The sequence below is a fragment of the Anser cygnoides genome, chromosome 4, assembly GCF_040182565.1.
Source record: "Anser cygnoides isolate HZ-2024a breed goose chromosome 4, Taihu_goose_T2T_genome, whole genome shotgun sequence".
Lineage (NCBI taxonomy): Eukaryota > Metazoa > Chordata > Aves > Anseriformes > Anatidae > Anser > Anser cygnoides.
In genome coordinates this window covers 51,381,234-51,405,561 of record NC_089876.1, presented here as the reverse complement: position 1 = coordinate 51,405,561, position 24,328 = coordinate 51,381,234, and the positions used below count along the sequence as shown (strand labels likewise).

General features: G+C 42.1%; 2 protein-coding genes across 3 annotated transcripts; one reads left to right on the top strand and one right to left on the bottom strand.

Annotated features, from left to right (window-relative positions):
- Window positions 1-385: 385 nt before the first annotated feature.
- NPY5R (neuropeptide Y receptor Y5) lies at window positions 386-8,969 on the bottom strand. The gene is made up of 2 exons (XM_013175246.3): window positions 8,346-8,969; window positions 386-1,988 (listed from the first exon to the last, which is right to left on the bottom strand). The coding sequence occupies exon 2, from the start codon at window positions 1,977-1,979 to the stop codon at window positions 645-647; it is 1,335 nt and encodes a 444-aa protein (XP_013030700.3). The 5' UTR covers window positions 1,980-1,988; window positions 8,346-8,969; the 3' UTR covers window positions 386-644.
- Window positions 8,970-14,777: 5,808 nt separating this feature from the next.
- On the top strand, window positions 14,778-22,807 carry NPY1R (neuropeptide Y receptor Y1). 2 transcript variants are annotated; one of them, XM_013175233.3, is made up of 4 exons: window positions 14,778-14,982; window positions 15,414-15,614; window positions 18,104-18,927; window positions 19,049-22,807. In XM_013175233.3, the coding sequence occupies exons 3-4, from the start codon at window positions 18,181-18,183 to the stop codon at window positions 19,505-19,507; spliced, it is 1,206 nt and encodes a 401-aa protein (XP_013030687.1). In that variant the 5' UTR covers window positions 14,778-14,982; window positions 15,414-15,614; window positions 18,104-18,180; the 3' UTR covers window positions 19,508-22,807. The 2 variants fall into 2 exon arrangements, with proteins under 2 accessions (XP_013030687.1, XP_013030689.1); XM_013175235.3 differs by having other exon boundaries at window positions 15,369-15,614.
- The last annotated feature ends 1,521 nt before the right edge of the window (window positions 22,808-24,328 follow it).

Here is a 24,328-nt window from a genome sequence, read left to right as displayed (position 1 = left end):
AATCGGTTAAGGAAATCAGAAGTGGGTTGTACTGGGTAAACAGTACAGATGGAAAGAATCTTGACAATAATAACTACTCACAAACCCATTCCTGGGAACAAGACAACCTGGGAACCAGAAGCAAAAGATTATGCAAAGGTATTGCAAAATACGAGTTAAAAAGTGAAGGAAAAATACTTTTCTGATCCCATCGAGAAATGGACTTCCTATTAATTTAGAAAACAGTCAAAGTTGGCACTGAAGTAGTCTCAACAAGTAATTTAGTAAAAGATATGTATTTTATTGTAGTTTGATATATGATAGTTAATACTGATAAGTCTAATTAGTCTTACATTTATGACTCATTCTGTATATTTTAAAAGTACAGATTGACAATATTTCAGGTAATGAAAACTGTATTCTGTTTCTGTACACTGAGTATGATTTCCTATGAGTAACAGAATATTATAATACACTTACATATTTCTGGCCAATGCAAGAAATACATGCAGCCTTAGAACTACCTGTTCACATGAGATGCTACTAATCACAACCAAGTCAGACTAATTAAACTTCACTAATTTAATTTGTACAGCTATTCACATTAGTATGCTTGAAAAACAAACTTCTTTGTTTTATTTTATTTTATCTTGAGGCTCATAAAATCATGGTATTTGGCAGCATGGAATAAGGGCCATTAAATCAGCTTTTATGCTGTTGTTAAGGAACCCATAGAGGATGGGATTCAAGCAGCAGGACATCATGCCCAGCAAATGACATATGCAATATACTAATTTAAAATGTCTGTTAGAAATGAGAGTGGCATTAAAATCCGTCACAACATGGAAAAGGTGAAGAGGCATCCAACTGAAACCAAAAACGAGGATTAGCACTGTCAGTCTGCAAAAAACTCTCCTAGATCTTGTTTTAATTCTGACGATGGATTGGGATACCGTAATCATGTCCTGGATCTCTGTGTTTTCTTCTGGTTTCATCTCAAAACAGATAGGTACCCCTGGGATGAATTTACTTGAGGAAGAGAGCTGGCTTTTTTCTGTGCCAGAGGTTTCTGGGAGGTCTCTGAAATTAGTATTATCCTGATGGTGCCTTAAAATAGCTGGCATCACGCTGGAAGTCTTTTTGCTGTATCTTCTGTGGTGCTTTCTGACCAAGGCGCAGCTCCACCTGGTGTGGCTGGAGGGCTGTGTCTGAGTGCCTGTACTCTTAGATGGGTGAAGCGTGAGGTTTATCATCTCGTTTTCTTGGAACTTGTCTTCCTTGCTGGACAGCCTGGCACCTACGCTCCTGCAGACGCTGGTGTGAGTAGCAGTTAAACACACCAGGGGGAGTATATACTGCAGGAACAGTAAGGATAGGGTAAAGGCAATTCTGTATGAGTCAGAAGGCCATGACTCAACACACAAGAGCCTGTTTTCCAGTGCCTCTAAATTCAGAGTTTTGCTGAGGTCCACAATTTTGTGGAAAACTGGCAGAGGGGAGCAAAGGGCACAACCGAAGGCCCAAATGATTACTATTAAGAAATAGCCTTGTTTTGCTGTTAGATTGCTGGCAAGGGGATATTTTATCATACGGTATCTGACTGCAGCAATGGATATTAACATTAAAGTTGAAACTAGAACGGATGCACATTGGAGGAAGGGCATTACGTGGCACATGACAGTGCCAAACATCCACTGGTCAAGCAGGACAGACGTCAGCGTGAAAGGAGAACAAAACAGCACAACTAAGATGTCAGAGAAGGCCAAGTTACCGATGAGGATGTTTATTATTGTCTTCTGCTTGCGTTTTGTTAGAGCCATTAGTACAAGCAGGTTTCCCACAAAGCCAGCCAGGCTTATAAGTGTGTATAGCCCAATGAGAAAGTACTGTATGTCATCGACACTGCTCCTGTAGTCTTTCCAGGCAGAAAAATTATTTGTAGCAGCAGAAGCGTTCTTGGTGGGTGTCCTGTTGTTATGGTCTTTGAATCCTAAATCCATTTTACAGTCCTGCTTAGAACAAGAAAGGCATTAATTACCAACTGAAGTAAAGATGATACTGCTGTTAAGCAGACTGTAAGAAACATAATTTTACCTTGTATCACCTTAATGCAAATAAATTAATAGTGGTATCAGTTTGCTGTGAAGCAAATCCTGCGTAACTTCAGGTTAACGCAAATTCGTTTTGTAGGTTTTGTCATGTGGCATTCAGCACACCTGGGCCTGGTAGCTGGCTGCTCAGACTGGACAATAACAGTGTAAGGATACGCATTATGAAGCTGGCTTTTAGCTGCGCTTTGCTATAGACCATATTGTCAGCCTTCCCATGAGGGAGCAGTTAGCTACAAAAGCAATCCATTTAGAGCCGGGAAGATTACTCATGTGAATAACAGCTCATTCATATGAGTAAGGAAATTACAACCACCATCTGGGCATGTGCCTAGTCATTACATGACAGCAAAACTATAATGAGCACACCTGAAAACATATGAAGTTTTGACATATGTTAACAACTGCTACAGTATTTCTTACCTTGCTAGTAGAAAAGCAACACAAAATAGGTAAAAGATTTCAGAAATAATCAGTTTCTACAGAGATCTACTGTCAGTGCTCCAAGATGGAGATCCTAATGTCATGTGTATACTAACCATCTTCTAATAATGTTGCACGTATCTTAACTGTTGGTCAGGCAGAAGAGAAAACTGCCTCCAAAACAGCTGAACAAAGCAATTTTACATAATACGAAGAGGGCAGTGTTAACTGTATGCAAACCCCACCCAATCATTTGAAAATTCAGGGAATTTCTAAGTATTCAGCACAGAAACATCTACCATTGAAATCTAGCTCTACACAGAGTTATTCTATGTACAGAATCTCCATGTGATTCATCTTCATTTTAGAGGAAAGTGAAAGACAAGAAAATTCAATTTAAAATTCCAGTTTAACTTAAAAACTTGCACATATTAAAGTTTCAGAGTCAAAATTCCCCAAAGTGCCAGTGCCCAAATTGCTTCGCATTTAGAAATCTTAGGCAAGACAAAGTGAAAGGATCTAAGCAAAACCAAAACTTACATAAATTGAGCAGAAGGCTAAATTTGGCAACCAAAAATGGCAGGTCTCCTCAAGAATGCATCTGTTCTCAGAACACTGTATCATGCTGACTTCTTCAAAGCACAATAATATTATTGATTTCCTCTATGCTTGCAGATGTGCTCCTTCCTTCACATCACAACATGTACATTCCTACCAGATAGGTGCCATAGTAGGGGAACTTAAACCATACAACCCCCTCAGAAGATTCACTGGCAGTGTGTTGTGAGGTAATCTCAGGTAAGATTAGAAAAACTTATTTAAAAATATAAGATGTTGCAAGTTTTTATGTCTTCACTAATGTGTTGGGGAAAACTTAACCTTGCCAGCTTCTCACAATATTGAGCTAAAGTGGTTTTTAATAACCTCTGAAATAGACGTAAGGATTGGATATGTGAATTTAGATAATCTAAATATTACGATTATGCTTGTATGAGCTGGGTGGCACTAATGCAAATCACTTCTATTTAATTTTTCCCTGTCTTTCATGAAATAGGGAAAACCTACATAAAAGACAAAAAGCATTATCTGAGACTATGCTCGTCTCTAGACCAACTTTAAAGGAGCAGACTAGAGATTCTGTAAATCACCCAGTCTCTCTCTGTTCAATACTGATAATATCGGAAGTGTTCATTTTGGTTAGATTCTCCTTATACAACTATTAGCTTAAAAAGTAACTAGTTTTTTACTTAATTTTCCTGGGTCAATGTATCTGAGTTGCTAGCAGTCATCTGAAAACAGTATTATCTGCAGACCACAGTGACTTCCACCATCAGCTGAAATTTCTTTCTGTTCTCTAAATGTAAGTCAACATAATTTCTGTCTGAAAAAAACAGAGCAGGTCTCTGCCTTGGATGAAATACATACCCCTACCTCAGTCTCATGGAATTACATCCCTCACATGTCATACCTCTATCTTTTTATTTGTTTATTTTTTCCTTTATTCAGCATGGAGGAAGCACAGGGTTGACTAATGACTGATGCTTTTGCAGATTTTGGAGTGTGCGTGCAGCTGTAACCTGCAGGCTTTTTTTGATTCACGAAAGCCATTTCAATTGTACATTGCATTTCCATATGAAATACTGTCTGCCTAGCATTTTCAGGGTGAACAATCCATTATCTTTGCATAAAAACGTTCACCTTAGCTAAGAAGTGTGTAGGAAAAACCCTTGCATACAACTGAGGAGTTAATAATGAAAAAGCAATTGATGTAATTCTAGACGATTATCTTTTTACTTGCCTTCCTTTTCCAGTTTATATTTTGCACAGACCAAGAGGGCATTATGAGTTGAGCATCCCATTGCGTACTTACCAGTTTGAAACCAAGCAGGAGTTATTTGAGAAAGGGAAATGAAACTTTACTCAAGAGCTAGATCTGTCCAAACCTTGGTTACTAACAACCCAGTCATTGCCTTAGAATAGGAAGACTAATAAGAGAGAGAGAAGTAAATCCAGTAGCATCTTGATATTAAAAAAAAAAAAAAATCCAAAATTCTTAAAATGCTCTTGAAGTGATGAAGACTCTGAAAGAAGGTGCTCTTCACTTCTTTTGTTTGCCTGCATATGTAAACCTTTGCCAAAAAAAAGATCATTCTGCATTTTCTTCTATTTTAACTGATCTAGGCTGAAGGAGTACTCTGTAAAGCAGAAACAAACTGTAGATGTTTCCCTCTCTTAGGAAGATTAAGATTGCTTTTAGAATATCTACAGGTATTTTCAGTAATGGTTAAACTCATGTAGTCGTACCTGCCCAGAGGTCATACCGGGTGGTGACAGTGCACACTGATGCTTAAGTTAAAGTAGTGAGCTAAGTTAAAATTGTAGGTCTCTGAGGACAGCTATGTACTGTGAGAGTTTTGTTGATCCATGTACCCAAACTGTAGTTTCCTCCCTAGACTTTTCGGTGGTATCGGCTGTCATTGACAGGGTTCATCTGTGCATGGAGAAAGGGCAAGCATCTCGGTTAGTAGAAAAGACTCTCTAATTAGTTCATTTCATTCCAGCTATGTGTCTAAAGAGAAATCTGTATAATTTCATCCACTTGTATTTAGCTGTGTTTGATTCTTATTAAGGAACGCTGTGAAGAGAATTGAAACAGTCTGGTGGCATTGCTGTTATTTCCTACTGCCATTTTCACCTTTGGGTGACTTAAAATAAAAAGGAAGAGTCTCTCAAGTCTCTCAAGACACATCACAATTATTTTCTCTCCTAAGAATTTATATTCAATAGATGTAATCCTAAGACTAGGGTCAAGGAACAATGTTTTGTGTGTGTCGCTACACTGGAACACGTTTATTAAATGAATGTTTACTGGCTTCTTAAAGACTTAATTAGCAGATTGTTGGCAGGTTCTGTGGATTTCTGCCTTCACTTAAAGACTGCAGTATGGCTTTAGCAAAGTTGTTCATCAAGTTTTTAATGTAATTCTCGAAAAACGGAAAGTGAACATGCTGTTTTTGTTGAAGAAGAAATATTTTGCCAAGACACATCAATACTGAAAAAGCTTAGCAGGACTGCCTCCGAAGTCCAGCCAGGGCTCACCAGCTGTGTCCTACCAGTGCTGGGGCTGCCTTCTGTCCTGGGCGAGAGCTGGGAAGGTACCATCTCCCCTATTACATACCCTGCTTTCCATGAGGGAGGAGCACAGGAAGAAGCCACCACGTGCACTGGTCAGGTACTGATTGGACACTGTACACCAGAGCGCTGCAGCCACTGCTTGCACCCTCTACCTATAGGCACAGTTTGTTTCAGACTGACAGAAAGAAAGGGAAGGATGGGCATAACGCTACAGTCTGCTGATTTCAACAGAAAACTGTCGTACTGACAGAAGTTTCCTTTGCAAAATGCCCAAAGAGATTTTATTTTAATTTTTGGTTGCGTGAAATGAAAGCAGACTTTTCTCCAACAATTGCAAAGTGGATCCATTGCCCTCCAAGCTTGTTCTCCTGCTCAGAGGAAACACTTGCTCACTCAGCCTGAGTGCAACTGGCAGTAACAAAGCAAGAGAAACAATGTGTGCCTCCCATATCAGTGATCCGTTGTCCCCAATCTTGTGTTAGCATACCAATGACTACACAGGGATCTGTGCACTTACTGGCATTTTTCTTTCTGCCATTTATTTTTTTTAACAGTTGCTTCTATTTATTTATTTTAGGGATTCAGTCACTCTCCCTCAATCATTGGAGTTGGGCAACTCCAAGGTAGCACGTGTAATGTAGCTTTCAGAGAAATGAGGATTCCTGAAAGTACCACTGTGGGGAAGAGAACTAAATAATATAGCTGCTTTTGAAAACATTGTCCTCAAAATTGAAGTGTATTTCTAAACTCAATGCACCACGGTGCCAAGGTGTTCTTGTGCCTGTATTCAAGTTCAAATTTGATCAGTCTGAAGGTACCTGATTTGTTTTTAGCTGCTAGTTCCAAAATTTGGATTATTTTCATCTCCTACATCAGTCAGTCAGTAAGATTTCCTGAGGTCATCTGAGCTTCCCTTCCTGCATTGCTGGTCTCTATACATCCCCTGGGACTGTGCTCAGCTACATCTGTAGCTCCCACAGCACAAGCATCAGCCAGGTTTGCTTTGGTCTCCTTTCGTTTCAGTAGGATGCGGGAGGCAGAAGGCTTAGCCACATGAGACAGGAGGGGCTGCAGCTTGTGGCAGAACCCAGGCTGGATATGAACATTTACTGCAAGAATCAGATTAACTCAGTAAACATTAAATGCAAGGAGTATTTGCAGTTACCCTTTACAATATAGTGTATTTTATGATAGCTGATATACCATGATCTTGAAAGATTTTAGACTATACCTCCTTAAGCCACATTCATCTGTGATGCATCTCAATGTCACCCTTTGAATACTGTGGCTCTTGTTTTCACCAGAATCGTGCTTCAGAAATGTTTTCAATTGTAGTTGATGTAAGGTCTGAGAATAACAGATGGAACTTAGAACGTTTTTCAAGTTTAGCTGGATTAAAGGTATCAGATAACATAGAATATGCCAGTTTAATACTTAACATCTTGAAATTCATCTTCTTATTAGACTTAAAGCTGTTGCTTAAAATACAATATCTATAAGCCAGAATTTAGGAGAGTGGATACACCAGCTATTTCTGTTTCTTTACGTATTTAAATGGAAATTGTCAAGAATACACAAGTTAGGCAGACAACTGTCCTCCACTGAAGGCATTTGCTCTGTCAGGAGATCTTCCTTCTGCTAGATGAGATGCTTATATTAAGGCTTACTCATGGATAAGATCTTGTATGCTACAATATTAATACCTCTTAAGATAACTGACTGGCTGGTGCCTGTACAGTCTGTTCGATCTGTGTCTTAGAGCCTGTCCGGGACAATTAATCTTCACTGCTGAGAGCAACTTACAGTCTTGGAAGTCCTTCCTTACCTTAACAACAGGCGGAGATATACAGGGAGAAAGCAAAATGCAAACCTGCCTGTGAAACACCTGCCTATGAAACATAGCCCCCCAGTCCCTATATTACTGGAGTGTATAGGGGAAAAAAAAAAGAAAAAAGAAAAAAAAAAGTCAGACTCTTTTATAACTTCTGTATTATAAAATTCTGCTAATGAGCCAGGATGCGCTGCCTGACCACCTAAGCTGAAGTGAAGCACTGAGCTATGTTGTTAGTACCGGAGCAACCGTGCCCCATCTCAGCAGACAGATAGAGTCCGAGCCCCACACCGAAACCACCGACGAGCTGTGTTCACAGCATGGGCTGAAGATCAAATGCTGCTGCTGCAAACGCAGCTGCTCTTTATGTACAACAGCAAAAGCTCGTCTGCGGAGCCGGGAGAGTTCAAAAGACTGAGCTCACTTCACAAGCCCAGAAATATTGATTTTCATGCGAGCTAGCGATAGGTCTCTTGACATGCCTAACTCAAAGAAGAATTGCAACATTATCCTGGAACACGAGAACATGGCTTCCCAAAACAACTAAAAGCCACCTAATAAGATTATTTCCCCAGCTCCAAGGAAGCGCGAGGCAACCTAGTGGGGCCTTTGCCGGCCAGAGGCAGCAAACTTGGGATGCACTCCTGCATCCTGTGGCACGGGGCCAGCGAAGGATGGCGGCACGAAGCCAGGCAGGACGCCCACCCACCCACATGGGCATCCTTCTGCCCTTCCATGCCCTGCTCGGCCACCCGCACCAAAGTGAAACCAGGGCTTTCTGCACCCACTGCGTGGCCTCGGCACTGCCCCACGCAAACTTACACCGCTGCCCCCTGCCCACCACACTGCCCCCTGCCCACCCCGCTCACCTGCAGCCACAGGGAGCCTGCTGCAGAACGGGCCGCGAGTGCGCAGCCCCCAGGCACCGCTCATAGCCCCGGCACGGCTCTGCAGGAGAAGGGCGAGGATGCCCGGCGGTGCATCTTATGTGGGTGCTGTGGAGGCGCCAGGGCCAGGTACCCAGCGGCTGCTGCTGCTGTGGTGCTGGGTGCTCGGTGCTGGGTGCTCAGCCGGCCGCCGCCGCCGCACGGGTGCATTTCGGGAGAGCGCTCCGTGCAGGGTCTGGAGCCTATTATTTCCCCGCTGCATGCTCTGACAATTAGAGTTTCCATGGAAATGCAGTGAGACTGTAAACAAATCCCGCGCTCGCCTGTATTTAAAGGATGCTTTCTCTTAATTTTTTATTTCTTTCTTCCCTGTCTGATTTCAGGACGTTTTGCAAGGGTGAAATGCTCTACGTGTTGTGGGACATCGGGAAGTCTGAACAGAGCCTGGCACTCACAGGGGGCTGCCCCGAGCACTCTCCGGTTCCCCCCACTTTGGCTGGAGCAGAGCCTTGGAGGCATCCATCCATACTGCTCGAACAGCCTTCAGGTTTTGCTGTTATTTTAGAACAGGTGGGAGGTGATGGATTCCCCCAGACAGTTCTCCTTTCTGAGGTGAGTAACTCAGTTCTTACAGCAGCAAATATCTGAAGGGCGGTTTTACTTTTTTTTCTGGGCCATCAGCGGGAAGGCAAGTCTTTTTTTTTTTTTTTTTTTAAAGCGAGCAATATTTTAAAAATTGTTGGGCATTTTATAGCACAAAACATGAAAAGACAAATTCTGCCATTCGCACCAGCCACTGCCTTCTAGCAGGAGCAGTGCCATTGATCATAGCCCAATTACAGGACTCGCGGAGACCTGAGTGATGTGCAGGTTTCTGGGAGTGCAGGTGGCAGAATGTGACACGAGGATGTAATGACTTTTCCATTTGCCAAGGCACTCCTTAGACAGTTGATATTAACACGGTACTGCAGAAAAGCTGTCAGTATAATTAGCCAGTGACAAACTGTACCGCACAAAGACAAACGACCTGGATCGACCATCTTGTGAAATAGCTCTGAAAGTCCAGTTAGGTTGCTTATTTAATTTAGGTGGAAAAAAACATTCATTTTAGGGTATGTGCTAAGGGAACAATTAACTTCATTCTTCATCGGCTGAACTCAGTATGGCAAGGAAGATTGCGTCCCATTTTCTTTCATCCGCTTCTGCATTATTCACAACCCACTGCTGGTGAATCACTGCATGTGCAAGCGGAGCAGAGGGAGCTGCCAGGTGGAAGTGACGTGCCAATCCATCTCATCATTTTAAGACAGCTCTCCTGTTAGTCACAAAGGAGAACTAAATTAATCCTTTTTAGGGCTGAGCAGCAGTTCTTAATGATTTCAACCATCTTCTCACCTAACACTGGTGCCATGGAAGCTTTTCATGCACTTATTTGACCTGAAGATAGAAACCCACCCTGGTTCTCACCTCCTATGCGGGGATTTAAGACCATCTCCCAGGGCACAGACATAACTGGGTGCTCCCTGTTCCAGGGGAGTTTCCCACATTGCTGACCCTGCTGCTTGAAGTAGGAGTTCCCTTCTGGAAAGAGGGAGTCTTTAGGGACACCGTGTCTTTCTGTGGAAACTTCTAACTACAGCAAGCTGAGGTGGTCTTTAAAAAACAAACAAATCAACCTGAATTTGCTAGCAAAACCCACAAATGGGAAGTGATGGGATCTTGCATCCCCCAGCTATGATTTATGTGGGATGCCATTGTACCTTTATGAAGGTACAAACAGCCTACCTTCACGCTGACCATTTCTAAGGTGGGCATTCACCTACTATAGTTTCCTAAGCAGCCTCTAGAAATTGCATGCTCCTTAGTAAAAGCAGTCAGTAAGAAAAGCGTTTGTTCCTCAAAGCAATTTTCTATAAGAACAAAACATCCTACCCATCTTATTTCAGGAGAGTTCATCAACCAGTAATGTACTTGCAGGTGGGGCTTTGTGTTTTGTGGTGGTTTCTTTGTTGTTTTTTTTTCTTTTACCCTGGACCTGTAAATAACACCAGATTCTTCCTCTCAGCTGTATTTGGACAATTCGCTGCCGATACTTGTGTGTATCAGAGGCAATTACTATTCAGACCATTAGCATATTTTTCCTTTTCAGTGGTTGTGAACCTCTGAATTGCCAGTAATACTACTGAATAATAAAATAGGTGATCTACAGATGGGAGAAGTACTGACATGAGAGGACTGGCAACAGATAATAGTACAAGTTCCCTAGAAACCAGCCTTCGTGGGGTTGTTGAAACCATGGAGGAGTCCTTGAGGAAGTGAGAGATGGTGACAATGAAAGATAGCTACTCTGGAGGAGCTCGGGAAGAAAAATGAGATTTCTGATTCAGAAGGGCACAAAAGAAAACGCAGGACAGAACTCTGCCGTTATAGAAATACAAATGAACTGTGGCATGTTTATAACCTCATTCCCAAAGATTTCTTTCTTTTGGGAGTATTATCCCAATATCCTTGAAAATTTAGCTTCTAAAGTCTAACTGTGAAAGAATGAAGACTCTAAGCTCTTTCTGAAGTCAGTGAGAACTGATGAATGCCACTGAAATACCAAGTTGTAAGCCACCGAACAACCAAATTGTACAGCATGCAGTTGTTGCCCTGAATCGAAGCTCACCATGAGTCAGAGTGATGTTATTGTAGAGTTTGCTACCAACAGAGCCCCTATCCATCAACAAGACAACCCAAAATGGTAGGACAAAACTACTGCAGAATTTGAGGTATTTTGTGAGATGCATATAAAGCATTCTTGTTGGTTGAAATTTTTCCCACACGTCCACACAGCTGATCATCCCACACATGTAAAAAATGCTATTAAAAATACTGGCTGTGTTTTGCTTCTGTGGATACATGTTTGGCCTGTCCCTTCCACAGGCTCTTACCTTGTGTAAAGCAGCTGGGTGTGAAGTCAGTGAGCCATGGACTGCTGAAAAGGTTGTAATGCTTGGGATGTCTGTAATGAGGCGGGACATCTGATGGTTAGCTAGTAAAATACTTCCAAGGGTGAACATTTTTGTTACCTAACAGACATTGTCACATCTGTTGGCTGGTGTTATATGCATTGATTGTTGATGCCACTTCTGGATTGTCATGCAAAGGCCTGTTTCTGCTGCATTTGAAGCCAGGTGGGAGCTTGTAGTTTGAGTGTACACGAGTTCAGTTCCTGAATGGACAGAAAGTGGGATGGCCATAGCAGAAAACATGACTTAGTATTTTAGCCAGGTAACATCTCAAGCAGTCTTTGAGTAACAGTGCATATTTTCAGGGTAGCTTTACACTAGTTAGCTTGAGTTTATCATTGGAAGTGGAGCTGCAGTAGCAAGACACTCAGCTGAGATTAACCACATAATTATTCACACAGCTTCTTTGCATTTGTGACATTAGCAGTCAAGTGAAATGTTGTTATGTTTGGTGTCAGTTGCAGTCATTGCAGAATAAACATGCTCTTAGCCAGAGAATTTGCTGCTGTTCTTATTGTACTCAACAGTAAAACGTCTATTTAGTCTACTGATGACAGACTTTTGCCCCAAGGACCACGAGTTCCCTTATCTGTGAATAGTGTAATGCGAAATGAAAGCCTTTCAGTGGTACTGCAGTTCCTTACTAGAAAATGAAAACAATAAAAAAAAATAATAAAAAAGCAACAGCCACCAACCATCAGTGTTTCCACTCAAAATAGTGGCAACTTCAGTTTGTTTTATATACAGTAGAAACCACAAACAACTCTAAAGGTGTTCTTTTACTCTGTGGATATTAAGTTTTAGAGAGGGATTGTGTTAGCTTAATGCACGACAATGCATTGTAGTGAAAGTGACAGCCTCGTTTTATATCTTTTCTCTTATGGTTTTGGGAGTTACAGTGAGAAAGCATTTTAATGGATTGATCTCTTGGCATGTTTTTTCCATGTGTTTCTGCAAAACGTCTTGTTCCTTTCTTTGTGCTATTACTTCAAAGAAATTCTGTGTTCTTTTACTCATGCTGTTCTATTTCCTTAGTTAAGATAATTGTCTTCTTTTTATTGTACTTCTCTTTTTGCAGTGTCATGTCTTCACACAAACACGCACTATCAGCCCTCCAGCCTGGGGTGCCTGATGTGATGCACTGAAATAATATGATCCAAGGAAGAGGATAATCTCCTACACTGTGGCTATCTTGCTACTCCAGTGTTCTCATGTCCTGACAGCGACTGGCAATAGAATAAGAGTTACTGAGGAATTATTTGACATCTTTGTGAATTTGGTGCTCCAGTTGGAGACAGTCAGCTGCGTGCTGAGACGAGATGCACAGAATGGCTGAGAACTGCTAAAATCTGAGCTTCATTCAGAACTTACCTGATGCTATGCAGCTTTTACTGCACAACATGCATTTTATATATCTATCTAACGAAAAACCTTTGATAAGAGCATGTTTCTGTGTTTTAGAGTGATTATGTATGTGTGTTTTATTGTTCCCATATATATGAAATTCTTTGGAGAAGATTGGCATAGTTCCTACAGATTCAGTCTTCTGAGGTGAGCATACAACACAGAGAGCAAGTATGGCAGAGCAGGAGGTTTGTCGTAAGACTTTGTTATAGCATGTATGTATATATACATACACATATAGTATATACGTTTGAAAGACTCAGTGACTCACACAGCCCTTTCTACTGCTCCACTGCTCTGTTTCAAGCACCCACCTGCAGCGTGAATAACTCCATGAATGATTGTTACTATAACTGTGAGTTCAGGTCACTGAGTTTGTGACATGTAAGATCTACCTTCAGTCTCTTATAGGTAATAATTATTTTTATATGGTATAAAAAAGTACTGTGAGGCTTGCTTCCTATGTTTATATGACGTATGAAATTCTTGTGTAGACTGACCACTATGACAAAATATTATGAATCACTTCATTTACTGATGAAATGGAGATCCTCATGATTAATGACAAAATGGAGGAGAAAAAGATTGTATCTACCAGAAAATTTTCTCTGGTGGGCACAACGTCATTCCTCTGTTTGGATTTTGTTAGGCCACCAAATGTAAAGCCTGTGTGGTGGGTTGACCTTACCTGGCTGCCAGGCCGCCACCACACCAGTCTCTCATTCCCCTTTCTATACAGGACAGAGGGAGAAATTAAGATGGAAAAGGTCATGGGCTGAGATAAAGACAGGGACATTGCTCATCAATAACCATCATGGGAAAAACAGAGTTGGCTTGGGGAAGATTAATTTAATCTATTACCAATGAAAAATAGAGCAGGATACTGGGAAACAAAACTACAGACACCTTCCCCATCCTCCCTTCCTCACAGACTTAATTTCACTCCTTCACGCCAAACTCTTCTACCTGCTCCTCCCCAAGCAGGAGACTGCAGGGCAATCAGTAATACCTTGGATTGCTCCACACCTATAACAATGAGAGACCTCATTTGTACATGTCTTAAACTGTTACCAGTTTAGGATGAAATATGCTTTTTTATGGGATCCTCAGCGCTAGCTTAGACCTTTGGGTTTTCTGCCTAAGCACATCCACCTTTGCTCTGCTCAGACGGACTCTGGTGCATGCTAATGATCCACACATAACTGAAGTTCTCGAGAGGCCTGCACTTTCCTCCTGGTTGCTGGTGGTAAATGTCAGCAGAGTCAAGCAATGCTAATTTACAGCTACATTTAGAGCAGCCCTGAGGTATGCCTGCATTTTCCTTCCTCACATGGAGGGCTGCAGGTTAGATGCAGCTGAGCTGAATGCCTGGAAATACAGTAGGAACATGAACAAACCTTCCCATGAGGCTTATTCTGCAAAACATGTTACAATCATTTATTGCATGTAACTATTTTTTTCTTAGCAATAATTAACACAGCTACTTGCTTGAGAGCTATCCACAACGTAACAGAGCATTGTCCTATAACAGAGGTATTCTAACTGGAACTCCTTGCACTTGAAAAATTAATCTGGATCCTTGGAGAGTCAGGGCACTTCTGTTTTACATGAGCTGCAAAATTCTAATACAGCCTGCAGGGGGACGTTTTTCAGGTGCTGTTCAATAAACCTGAGTCGATCTGGGTGCCTTTTCTCAGACTTCTGTACTGGCTTCCAAACTCCCTGTTGTTGTTGTTGCTTGTTGTTGTTGTTGGTTGGTTGACTTTATTTATTTATTTATTTATTTATTAATGCGTATTAAAGTAGATCTTCTGCAGAAGTGCCTCTTGTGTGTGAGAGCAATGTATTTCAGGATCATCAAAAGAGCAAATGGCAAATAAAATCATTACTTGCTTTTTATGAAGTTGCCCTATAAGCAGTAAACATGCCTCCTACAGCTGATGGTAGTTTGCAGAGCTATTCAAGCCAGCTGCATATAAAAGTCTGGTTGATGGAAACTGGAATTTGTAAAAGCAGCAGCAGAGCTGGCCAGGGCAACAGCCGCTGACTTTCCAGCTCTGCATCCACCAAGGAGCTTTGCTCTCTGCTGCCAGGGGCTAATTTTCCTCCCAGCCCCTTGGGATATCCCCCTGCTGTGTACGAACCCCACGGCTGGGACGAATGGCCCTGCAAGAGGTCCAGGGCAACTGCTATATTTTCACGAGGTTTGAAAATTTATTGACATTAGGTTTTAAAAGAGTTTTGTATTGCTCCTAACTGGAAAAAAAAAAATAGCAATGGTGGCAACTTGACAGTTCTCATCAATCCATCCATCTCCCTTAGTGAAAAATGCAGACCAGGAGGTGGCTGTGCTGGTTTAAAAACTTTGTAAAGTTGCTCTTCGGACCTGAAGCCGGCTCCTAGCTCCCTTTCCCCGAAAAGCTTCCCGTTCCGTCCTAGCTTTGGCCACGAGGTGGCAATAACTTGCAAACAAAACGCTGAAACTGCCAGGCAGCAACTGGAAACTGTCTCCTTCCCTGAGCTTTTCACTGAGCTCTTCCCCCTCCTCTTTTGTTTCAATATTTAATTGCATTTATTTCGGAATTACTAGGCAACCCACCCCCAGATGTGTAATTTAAAGGTGATGTGCTTGCAGTGAGATTTCCAGGATCCGCTCAGCAGAGCACCATCCATCATGTGATGCTGGGATAAGGTGGAGTTCGGCTTTAAGGGGGAGTCTCCAGCCTTCCTCACCCAGCTTTGGGATCTCAGCTGGAGGAACACCAGAGGATCTTTTCCCTCTCCCTGCTCTTCAACCAGCCCCCGAGAAGACCAAAGGCAAGCAGAGAGCTGCAAGGTGAGTTTCCCCTGGGGTTGCTCCTGGTGCCAGATCGGGCTGGTGGTACTGGCTCCGCTAGGTGCAGGTGACAAAGTGCTAGGTGGGACCTGGCCGGGTGGACCACGGGCTTGGGCTGACAGCATTTAGTCCTTCCTTTCAAAGAGCTCCAGGAGTTTTTGCAGCCTGCTGCTGGTCGACTCACACCACCTTATTTTACCCTTTCCATCTGTCGGTGCTAAACTTTTGACTAAAATCCTTCGGGAGAGTCAGAGGGGTGTGTGGGGTGGGGGAGACTGTGCAGCCACCCGGAGGGGGCTGCAGAGCTGTGGGCTCCCCCTGGCCTGTGCCAGCAGCCGGGATGGGGAGGAAAGTCCCTGCTGGTCGGGGAGCCAGCGGGGTGGGGGACAGGGGACAGCACAGCGGGCTAGGAGAGGAGACTTCACCCCTCCTGCTGTCTGGTCCCTTTGGGAGAGGTGGGCAGGGAGGGAGGGAGGACTCCTTGCCATCAGGGCTGTGTTTCTGAGCTGGTTCCCAGCCATGCTCCTAGGCTGGGTCTCTGTTGTGGGGAGAGGCAAGGCAAGGAGCAGTGGCATTTTCTGGTTCTGAATTTGTTATTTAATAAATAAGCGAGAGTAGAGCTTGGCTAAGGAAAATTAAAAACAAGAGCCTGGAACCAAGGCCTGTGCTGAGTGCAATGAGGTCCCAGCTGGTGAGAAAATCTGGCCAGTTCTCTCCTTGCAGGACATGGTCCCTCACCCATCCTGCTTCTGCCATTGTCCCATTGTCCCCAGGCTGGACCATCCACCTTGTGCAGTACAAGTAACAGGGACATGATTAAATCCAGATGTTGATTTTCAGGCTGGGGTAAAATCATACCTGTTGGAAATTAAAGAGTCCTGACTCCACATCACCTGCATGCTTGTCTATCGGGTAGAGCACCTTCCTCAGGCTCTGGCTGAAGCAATGCTTCAGGAAGCCCTGTGGGAGGCTTTTTCTTTATTGGCCCCTCAAGCAGACTATGTGGGACAGGGAGACCTGGTAAATTTAGTTAGCAGAGGCATCAGGTCTGAGAAACAATGCTCAGGTACGTGCCTAGCTAGCTTGAAAATCAGAGTAACCAAACCTCAGGCGGAGATGCCGTTCCTCTGAAGCCGCTGATGTTAACTCTTGTCAGTAAGATGTCACTCGGAGGCAGGCTGCGTTGCCTGTCACTGTTCCACGTAGCCATGTGGTGATTAGAGACAGCCTGCAAAGGCGTCTGAGGTGAGCCCGGGGCACCGGTGACAAGACATCACGGTGGCAGGGTCATCTTTTTGCTGATCCTCAGGGGGAGCTGGAGCTGCAAGCCCAGCACGGGGCTGGCTGAAACGATGTCTGCCACCAGGAACAGGCAGAGGGGACTTAGATGGCACCGGGATTTATACCGAATATCATTTAGGACCAAAATACACCCGTTCTGGGTAACTTTTAATGAAGTACAGTTCAGTGCGCTATGTTTTTGCAGTTTCTCTGACAAGTGCCATATAGAGCTGGGTTTAGAACCCACTTGTGTGAATTTTAAGTGGCATCACTTTCATTTCGTTACTATAACCTAGGGTTACATGAGCAACAAATTTAGCTCATGGGGAAGGGGGCAGAGGGAAGCTTCCAAATTCAGAGTGGCTGCTGTTAACAGTGAGTTGAAGTAGAGGTGTGTAAGGTTATTTGATTTTGTTTTTCTCCTGAACATATACACCCAAGTTTCTCTGATTTTAATATTAGAGGCCTTGCAAAGGGATGCTTATTTAGCCATGCCTATTTATATTGCATGGGTGTGTGCTCTGCAGTGCTTATTTTTTGCTGTTTTTTTTTTTTTTTTTTTTTTTTCATTTTGTATTGTTCTTTCTTCACTGTGCAGTCCTGCTAGCTGAGATTAAGGTATTCAGAGCTCCTTATTTGCCTTTGACTCAGCGCCAGTGCTGCTGTGGGCGCCTGTCCACTCAGCATCAAGTGTATGCATTAGGTAAAAAAGAATGCAGCAGTCTGTGGAGCGATTTTTCTACCCCTCAGGTGCGGTCTTCCGCCCCGTTATGCTATGGCTGGGTATAATTGTGCTTAGAGCAGCCTGAGGAAGCAGATCTTCACAGATTAAACTTGTAAGAAGGAGACCTAAAACATCAAACACAGGTTACGCTGCTATAAGACTGAAGTTGATTCTCACCTTCTTATTTCATGTAACTTGTGGTAGCGAGGCAGTATTGGGAAGGGCTGTGGTCCCGGATGGCAGACTCACATTTTGACTTGCCTCCTTTCTTCCCCTGGCCCGCAGCCCCTGATCCTGCTTTGGATAGGAGGCTGTGACTGCTGCCCTTCTCAGGGATCTCCCCGCTCCTCTCCATTGCCCCATGGAGAAGCAGTGCTATGGGGCTCGGGATGGTGGCAGTCGGAGGGTGGGGGTCACCCTGGGGTTTTGGGGTGCCAGGGCAGCCTACGTGCCAGGGGGCGACTGGTCCTCCTTCTTCCCCCAGGTCCTGCGAGAGAGATGCAGCACCAAGAGTCTCCTCGCAGGCTGACAGGCACGGTTCAAACATCGTGAGAGGTTTGGATGAGACCCGTGGCAGCTGTGAAAATTATACGGCAGGTTGGGAACAACATGAATGCTTCAGTTCTCAGCTCCCTGGGAAACAGTTCCAGCCACCTAAATTTTTCGGAGAAGAACTCGCAGATCTTACAGTTTGAGGATGAAGATTGCCACGTGCCTTTGGCCATGGTCTTCACCTTGGCCTTGGCTTATGGGACTGTGATAATTCTGGGAGTCTCTGGGAATCTGGCCCTTATCGTCATTATTTTAAAACAAAAGGAAATGCGCAATGTTACTAACATCCTCATTGTCAACCTGTCCTTTTCTGATCTTCTAGTGACCATCATGTGTCTTCCCTTTACCTTTGTGTATACCTTAATGGACCACTGGATTTTTGGGGAGGCCATGTGCAAATTGAACCCTTTCGTGCAATGTGCCTCAATCACCGTCTCGGTCTTTTCTTTAGTCCTCATTGCCATTGAGCGCCACCAGCTTATCATCAACCCCCGAGGCTGGAGGCCGAACAACAGGCATGCCTACATGGGGATTGCTGCCATATGGATTTTAGCCACAGCTTCCTCCTTGCCTTTCCTGATCTACCACGTGCTAACAGACGAACCCTTCAGAAACATAACGTTTGATGAATATAAGGACAAATATGTGTGTTTGGACCTGTTCCCCTTGGACACTGCCCGGCTTTCTTACACCACGACTCTATTGGTGATTCAGTACTTTGGACCGCTTTGTTTTATATTTATTTGCTACTTAAAGGTAAGAGAGAACCCCCTCTGTGACATGTCCTTCTTTTTGTCTGATGTTTGTTTATCTTTGCAAAGATTACAGCTGTAGGTTAAATTATCCCATATGTTTCTCTCTGTTGAATTTCCTGCAGATATACATACGATTAAAAAAAAGGAACAACATGATGGACAAGATGAGAGACAATAAGTACAGATCCTCTGAAACCAAAAGGATCAACATCATGCTGATCTCAATAGTGGTTGCCTTTGCCGTTTGCTGGCTGCCTCTGACCATCTTCAATATCGTGTTTGATTGGAACCATGAAATTCTGCCCGTTGCTACCTGCAGCCACAACCTCTTGTTCCTCATCTGCCACCTCACCGCCATGATCTCCACCTGTGTGAACCCCATCTTCTATGGGTTTCTCAACAAGAACTTCCAGAGGGACCTGCAGTTTTTATTCCACTTTTGCCACTTCCGCTCCCGTGAGGAGGATTATGAGACCATAGCCATGTCCACCATGCACACAGATGTTTCAAAAACCTCTCTAAAGCAGGCAAGCCCAGTCGCATTTAAAAAAATAAATATCGATGATGATGACAAAATATAAAGAAGTCATAATAATTCTACACCAAACCTCTGAAAGCGTGATCGCAGGTGAAATGTGTCCAAGGACAAGCACAATTATGTAACAAGTGCAAAATGGGTAATGCTTTTCTTCTTTTTCCAAGGAACTGGGATTGTTGTCACTGAAATTATACGCTGTGCATTTTTGCCCCTTTTGCTGCTTTAATGTTCGCAGCAGTTATATCTGAATCTTATTATAAGATGTAGTTGGACCTGCTACTACCTATGGTTTTCATCAGCTGTCTTTTGTTGTTTTCTTTGTACAGTTATGCACTTTAGCTCAAAGATACATTTATTGATATTTTTTTTTTCACATAAGTAGTTTGCGGGAGTGTCCATCTAAGACCATTAGAAATTATAAAATTATATGAGCCACTGGCAGACTGTCACTACAGAGGACACCCATCCCAGCTTGAAATTAGGACATTTTGATCTGAAGAGTTGTTCTTTTATTTATTTTTTTTTAATCTGGCTTTTGATCAATGCTAATCCTGTAAAATCTGTAGAGGCACACAGGAAATGATTCTGAGAAACCTGTAGAATATGGTAAATAGGCACATGCATTTGTCTCATTCACAGGGGCAATTTGGGCTGTAATCACTTAGGTTCAAAGACAGGATTAGGAGAGAAATTATGTTCTCATTTGCAAGAATAAAAACCTAGAGTAACTCTACAGAGCACAATGGGATAACTCTGATTTTCACCACAGCAAATGAAAGCACAAATGAATCTTTAATCCCAAATGATTATAGCTGACTTTAATAATGTGGGCTTATTAATTTAAAAAATAAAAAAAACACAACAACAAAAAAGCCAACTGCATTTTCATCTGCCATCACCAGAAGGCTGGGATGAAATTTCCTGTCAGTCCCAAGCTTATGAACCATGAAAGTCTCCTTATGTCCTGTATATGTCAGAAATCTGAAGGGAGATGGGAATGTTTGCTTTCTGTACAAGGTGCAATTCCATCCTCGCAGGTGATATTAAAAATCCAGGATTAAAAAAAAAATGGCTCTAGCTACCTGAATCTTTTCATAATAATTAGTGCTGATCTATATAAATTATGTATAGCCTCATAATGTTCTGTGTTCAGATGCAACGTTATAAACCTGGATTTTCTCCAAGATGATGGATGGCTTAATCAAAATCTGCAAAATTTAAAAGGAGGACATAGCGTGGTTGCAATCGGTATATTTAGTTTTCGAACTCACAGTTTCCACAGTTGACTGAAGTGCAGAAATATTTGCCAGATATACGCAATAGAGCTCTGTGTGTTATTGTTTAAAATATATAACCTCTAATTACACAAAATATATTTGACTAGATCCCCAGCTGAGGGAAACCTGCATAACTTGACTGCTGTACATGAAACTATAACAATTTCAGTCAGCTGAGGTTCTGCATCATACAGTGCACTTTGCAATATAATCAATGCCTTTTTGAATAATCAGCTTTTTAAAATACAATTTAGTCCCTATTTTTATTTAGCAAGGTTGCTTTAAACCATTCTGGCAGAGAAGAGGGTCTTTAAAATGGATATAAATGTAAATGTAGCATAAATGGGAATCAGATCTGATATGTCTCTGAACAAAAAGATCCTGGGATGTGATGGTGAATTTAATATGTTCTAAATCTGACATGGATAAATGCCTAAGAAATGAAAATTATTTGGTTTGCCAGTATTTAAAAGTCAGAAACTGTGCCTTGTGCAGTCTTATAAATAGTGTAGAATATTAAAGTAGCAATGTGTTCTTGTGTATTACAATTCCATGTATTTCTTTACTGACAGATAATTTAATTAAAAAAGGAGGCTTCTGTAGTTGAGAACAGAGAAGGAATGTATAAAATGAATTATAAGACAGAACTTTCTTTCAGAGCTTTGCCCTTTTGTATTTTATGAGATTTCCCTTTTCTATGTGGTTCTCTGTGGAGTATGTTGCTAATAATTTGACAAGAGGCTCCTGAAATTATTCCCCTGTCATTTTCTTATGCAAAGGGGTGTGTATTTTCTCAAAGAGATACAAAGCAGAAACCCAGCTATGTGTTTCTATTAAGAACGTCACAGTAGGTTTTTCTTATTGGGGAAAAAAAAATCACCATGCATTTTTTTTAATTGTTATTCTGGGGGGGAGGGGGGCGGGTGGGAAGAGAATCACTTTCTTCCAAACCAGTGGGAGAAGACAACAAAATAATTTGAGAAAGTTACCAGCTAGTTGGTTGGAAATGTTTGATCAGGCTGAAGAAGATGTTTACATAGGGTAGGTGTTGATGTGATTTTGGAGCGGTGGTGCACAGAGACCTAGAAGTGGTGTGTCCCGAGACTCACAGGCCTGCAGTGGGACAGCTGCACAATTACTCCTATGTCCACCTGCCTCCTGCTTGAGGTACAGTCTCAAATCATAGCTCCCATCTGATGCCATCTCATATTATCTCCCGAGAGCGTGTGCTAGGTTTTTTTTTTAACTTCCCAGTGCCTGATAAACAAGCTGAGGCTGTGCCAGCATGTGCAAGTTCAAGCATGCCTTTGGCTGGTCCATGCTCAGCTCAGAAGCCATTTTTCAGCTGCACTGCTGTCCTAGGATCAGGCCTCTTTTCCATGCTTCCTTACGGCCCTGCAAGAAGCACTCTGCCTTCCCGAGGCGCTGTGAAGGATGCAGTCCGTGCGTGGTCACCCGAATAGCACAGGCTGTGGGCACTGTGCAGACAGTCTCAGCAGGAAAAGGCATTTGCAGAAGTTCAGAAGCAAAGTCATCACTATTCAGAAGAAGATTTCATGAGGACAAAGATAAAAGTAGTCTCTCTGAGGTGCTGACCTGACATCTGTGTAGATGACATCTACTGAGAGCAGTATTTTTGTCTTTGGTTGTATGACGACACCAGAGTCTTCAAAAGCCACTGGAGACTTTCTCCTACTGACACCTGGCTACAACACAAATCCTCTTTTTCACTTGCAGATCTCCAGCATGGCTTTTCATCCTCTATATGTTAAATTTCATTATAGGGTGAGCTGTTGGGTTTCATGTTTCTCAGTCATTATGGTTTGATATTTTTTCCTTTCATGTGCTGTTTTGTCAAAATCTCCACACTTCAGCACATACAGAGTCCTGTCCCCAAAACCTGAAGATTTCTCTCTTTCTTTCAGACTGGTAGAAAAATTTTACTGACAGAAAAACGTAATGGTGAGGGATCTATAATGTATCTCACTGTTTGTGTGCAAGACATTTCATGGCAAATCTACAGCCTTAAATGACAAATGTAACTGTTTAATAAACATTAATATCTGCTTCATTTGCCTGTTATTTTATCATCTTACACTTCCCTTTTATCTGCCACAGACATTTGAGTCTTCAGCATAATCATAACACACCAGCATTGTGTATGTCATTCCTAATAAACACTGCTGTATTCCCATATTCCCTTTTTTCCAATGTATCTCTTGTGCATGTCATTGTCACTCTGTACAGTAATCCACAACTTTCACATCTTCAGTTAAAAAAAAAAAAGGATAACAATAGGAAGAGGTGAATAATTGACATTAATATCTGCTTTTGGTGGGCTAGGAAAAAGATGGATGTGAAAAATCAGTCCCTTTTTTTCTTTCCTTTTTTTTTTTTTTTCCTTTTTCTCCCACCTCTTTTAAAAATCAGTTCTAAACCAAGAAAAGGAGTTAATGTGACTGGACCCTCAGGTCACTTGAGCTGATTCTGACTGCATTTCATCTCTGATGAAGGTGTGGAGGGCTAAGGGTTCATATTTCCTGACTGCTTTCTTGCAATACTGTACCAGCTATTATTAATGTCTCTTTATGGCAAAATTTGATACTGATTTATACTCAGACTGCAAATCAGCATATATTTAAATCCATCTCTGTTCATCCAATTCTGATTCTGACTTTAGGTGAATGTACTGAGATCAATGAAACTGGAGAATTTGCTTAAAGGTAATCATTTGCCTAAGCACTCTACTGAATAACAGTGAACTGTTGGCATTCACGTTCTTTTTTGGATTTCAGATTATTACAGAAATAAATTAGTGGCATATGGTTTTTCTTGGCAATTTTTCTGTTCTGTCCCTCTCTCTCTCTGTAGTCCAGTGCCTGACAATACTTCAGTTTAAGGCTTTGGTTCAACTCTATTCCTAGATTCTTGGTTAAAAGAATTTAACCAAGCCAATACATAGAGAGGGAAGACGTTAAGGAAATTGTATTTTTCTGTTTTTATTTCTAAAGCATAAATTACAGTAGGAAAAGTGAACTTAAATAATGCTTCTGTCTGCAACAGGTTTAATTAGTTCAGTTGCAGAGAAAGGGTGGAGAAATAATAACAATAACTAAACAATAAGTTTTGCTGACAGACTTACTGTCTCAGTTGAAGGATGTATACATCTCCAGGCTCTACAATGTTGTCTTAATTCCTGTGTTATTTAAAATGTGGTATTTGCCTCACTGAGGCAATGTTGATGTGAAAATAAATTATTTTCTTCTATCCATGTTTTGGAGAATATGAAATGTTTGAGGATTACATGTAAGAGAGAGAAAACGTATGACCAGCTTTAGTCTCTTATACTTGAATTTGCCTGTGGCACAAAATAACTCTTATACAGTACATCTGCCCATGCTAAACAGTGCTAATGGTCTAATTGAAGGTGATATTTTTAAAATTAAGGAGAGCATTCACAAAGACTAGCTTTAGCTGGAGGATGATAGTTTTCCTAACCTCCTTCAGTGGCAACTCAAGGGCACACACATCTGCTCTACCACCGGTGCTATGCAGCTACCAAAATGTCTTTCTCTCTGTTACCTATA